Below are 2,500 nucleotides of genomic sequence, written 5' to 3' on the forward strand. Positions count from 1 at the left end.
GTCATTTCTCTTAATGAGATAATAAAGTTATTCTTATTCTTAATCTGATATCACAGACTGATACATAAGTTTACAGCTGGGCCATCAGGAAAGTGATAGGTGTGTGATCAGTGGTTTTTCCGTCCCGTGTACACCGATAAGACGGAAAGCTGGTCTAAGGGACGTAACTCTTCAACGATACTTCCGTCTGAAGAGAGCCGAGTTGTTTCTCGCTGACAGCAACTGACTCTGAGTGTGTGTGTGTGTGTGTGTGTGTGTGTGTGTGTTGCTGTGTCAGGCTGATGGCAACTGGCTGTAAGTGACTGGCTGGGCTTAGAAAGAGTGAAGGTATTCTAAGTCTTTCACCACGCCACGCCCTCAGATTCAAAGTCCAACGCTTTAATAACTAACCACTGGGCTATTGCGCCCGTCAGTGCCAGTCAGAGGTGACTGACTCCGATGGAAATGGACACGGTTTATATCAATTTAAGACTTAACCAACAAAAAAAAAAAAAAAAAAAAAAAAGGTATTTCATTATCATTATCATCAACAAAATAGTAAAGAGTGGTAACTCTCTCCATTCACAAGGTACAAAACTTCAAGTCGGTGCTGCTTACGCCGCTACCAATTCAGCCATCATTATCATTCTTTTTTTTTTCTTTTCTTAAAAAAAAAAGATATATATATATATATATAAAGATTTCCCATTGGGTTTGGTTACATGCAGAGTGTCACGGAGCTGATAGGTACATTTTTGCACCTGTTCGCATTTGTTGTTGATTCTCTCCCTTGTCTCTGTCTGTCTCTCTCTGCCTACGTCTGTCTGTCTATCTGATTTTTTTCTCTGTTCTCTGTCTCTGTCTCTCTCTCTCTCTCTCTCTCTCTGTGTCTCTGTCTGTCTGCCTACGTCTGTCTGTTTGTTTTTCTCTCTGTCTGTCTCTATGTCTCTGTCTGTCTGTCTGTTTTCTCTCTGTCTGTCTCTATGTGTCTGTCTGTCTGTCTGTTTTTGTCTGTCTGTCTGTCTGTCTGTCTGTCTGTCTGTCTCTCTATGTCTCTGACTGTCTGTCTGAATTTTTTTTCTCTCTGTCTGTTTATCTCTCTCTATGTCTCTGACTGTCTGTCTGTCTGTTTTTCTCTCCGTCTGTCTCTATGTCTCTGTCTCTGTTTCTCTGTCTCTGTCTCTCTCTATGTCTCTGTCTACCTGTCTGTCTGTCTCTGTCTGTCTGTCTGCCTCTCTCTCTCTCTTTCTCTTTCTGTCTCTGAAACGCACCACCAGCTCACCCTTCAACCCCCCCCAAACACACACCAACCTCCCCCCTCTTCCCCCCCCTCCTCCCCCCCCCCCCCCCCAAAAAAAAAGACAAAAAAAAGACGAATATTCCAACTAAGGTAACTAAGCAAAAAACTGAAACACGTCAAAAAACAAAAAGGAATTCACAAACAATGATATTTTTTTTTAAAAGAAGAAAGATATCATAATAATAATAATAATAATAATAATAATAATAAAAAGATTAAAAAAAATTAAAAGAAAAAAAGAAAAGAAATGTCATGATGAGCAAATGAACAGATTAACCAATAGACATCTGACCTTCACCCGGGATCTGACCCAGAAGCGCAGTGGCCTTGACCTCAAGGTCAAGGGCATCGTGGTACAGATTTTGAACATACTCCCCTGGACACATTGCATCAATCAATCAATCAATCAATCAACCAACCAGTCCGCCAGTCAGTGACGCGTTTTGTATGACAAAGGAACTTGCAGAAAGATAGGTAGATAAAATAGGAAGACAGATAGATAGATAGATGGGCTTGTAGATAGATAGATAAGTAGGCAGGTAGGTAGGTAGGTAGGTAAGAAGAAAGTAGGTAGGTAGGTAGATAGATAGATATATAGATAGATAGGTAGGTATGTAGGTAGATAGGTAGGAAGGTAGTAGATAGATAGGTAGGTAGATAGGTAGGTAGGTAGGTAGGTAGGTAGTAGATAGATAGGTAGGTAGATAGGTAGTAGATAGATAGGTAGGTAGATAGGTAGGTAGGTAGGTAGATAGGTAGGTAGGTAGGTAGATAGGTAGGTAGTAGGTAGATAGGTAGGTAGGTAGGTAGTAGATAGATAGGTAGGTAGATAGGTAGGTAGGTAGTAGATAGATAGGTAGGTAGATAGGTAGGTAGGCAGGTAGTAGATAGATAGGTAGGTAGATAGGTAGGTAGGTAGGTAGTAGATAGATAGGTAGGTAGATAGGTAGGTAGGCAGGTAGTAGATAGATAGATAGATAGGTAGGTAGGTAGGTAGATAGGTAGGCAGGTAGTAGATAGATAGATAGATAGGTAGATAGGTAGGTAGGTAGGTAGAAAGGTAGGCAGGTAGTAGATAGATAGGTAGATAGGTAGGTAGGTAGGCAGGTAGTAGATAGATAGATAGATAGGTAGGTAGGTAGGTAGGTAGATAGGTAGGCAGGTAGTAGATAGATACATACATAGATAGGCAGGTAGGCAGGTAGTAGATAGATAGATAGG

The 2,500-nt window shown here is 40.9% G+C and overlaps 1 protein-coding gene across 2 annotated transcripts in view; it reads right to left on the reverse strand.

Moving 5' to 3' along the window:
• Nucleotides 1-2,500, reverse strand: part of LOC143276555 (uncharacterized) — a 19,270-nt gene that overhangs the window by 10,812 nt on the left and 5,958 nt on the right. For both annotated transcript variants that reach the window (XM_076581135.1, XM_076581134.1), the window contains exon 4: nucleotides 1,572-1,655. In XM_076581135.1, coding sequence (XP_076437250.1) covers nucleotides 1,572-1,655 — 84 coding nt within the window. The remainder of the gene's footprint in view (nucleotides 1-1,571; nucleotides 1,656-2,500) is intronic.

The sequence above is a fragment of the Babylonia areolata genome, chromosome 32 (genome assembly GCF_041734735.1).
Source record: "Babylonia areolata isolate BAREFJ2019XMU chromosome 32, ASM4173473v1, whole genome shotgun sequence".
Taxonomy (NCBI): Eukaryota; Metazoa; Mollusca; class Gastropoda; order Neogastropoda; family Buccinidae; genus Babylonia; species Babylonia areolata.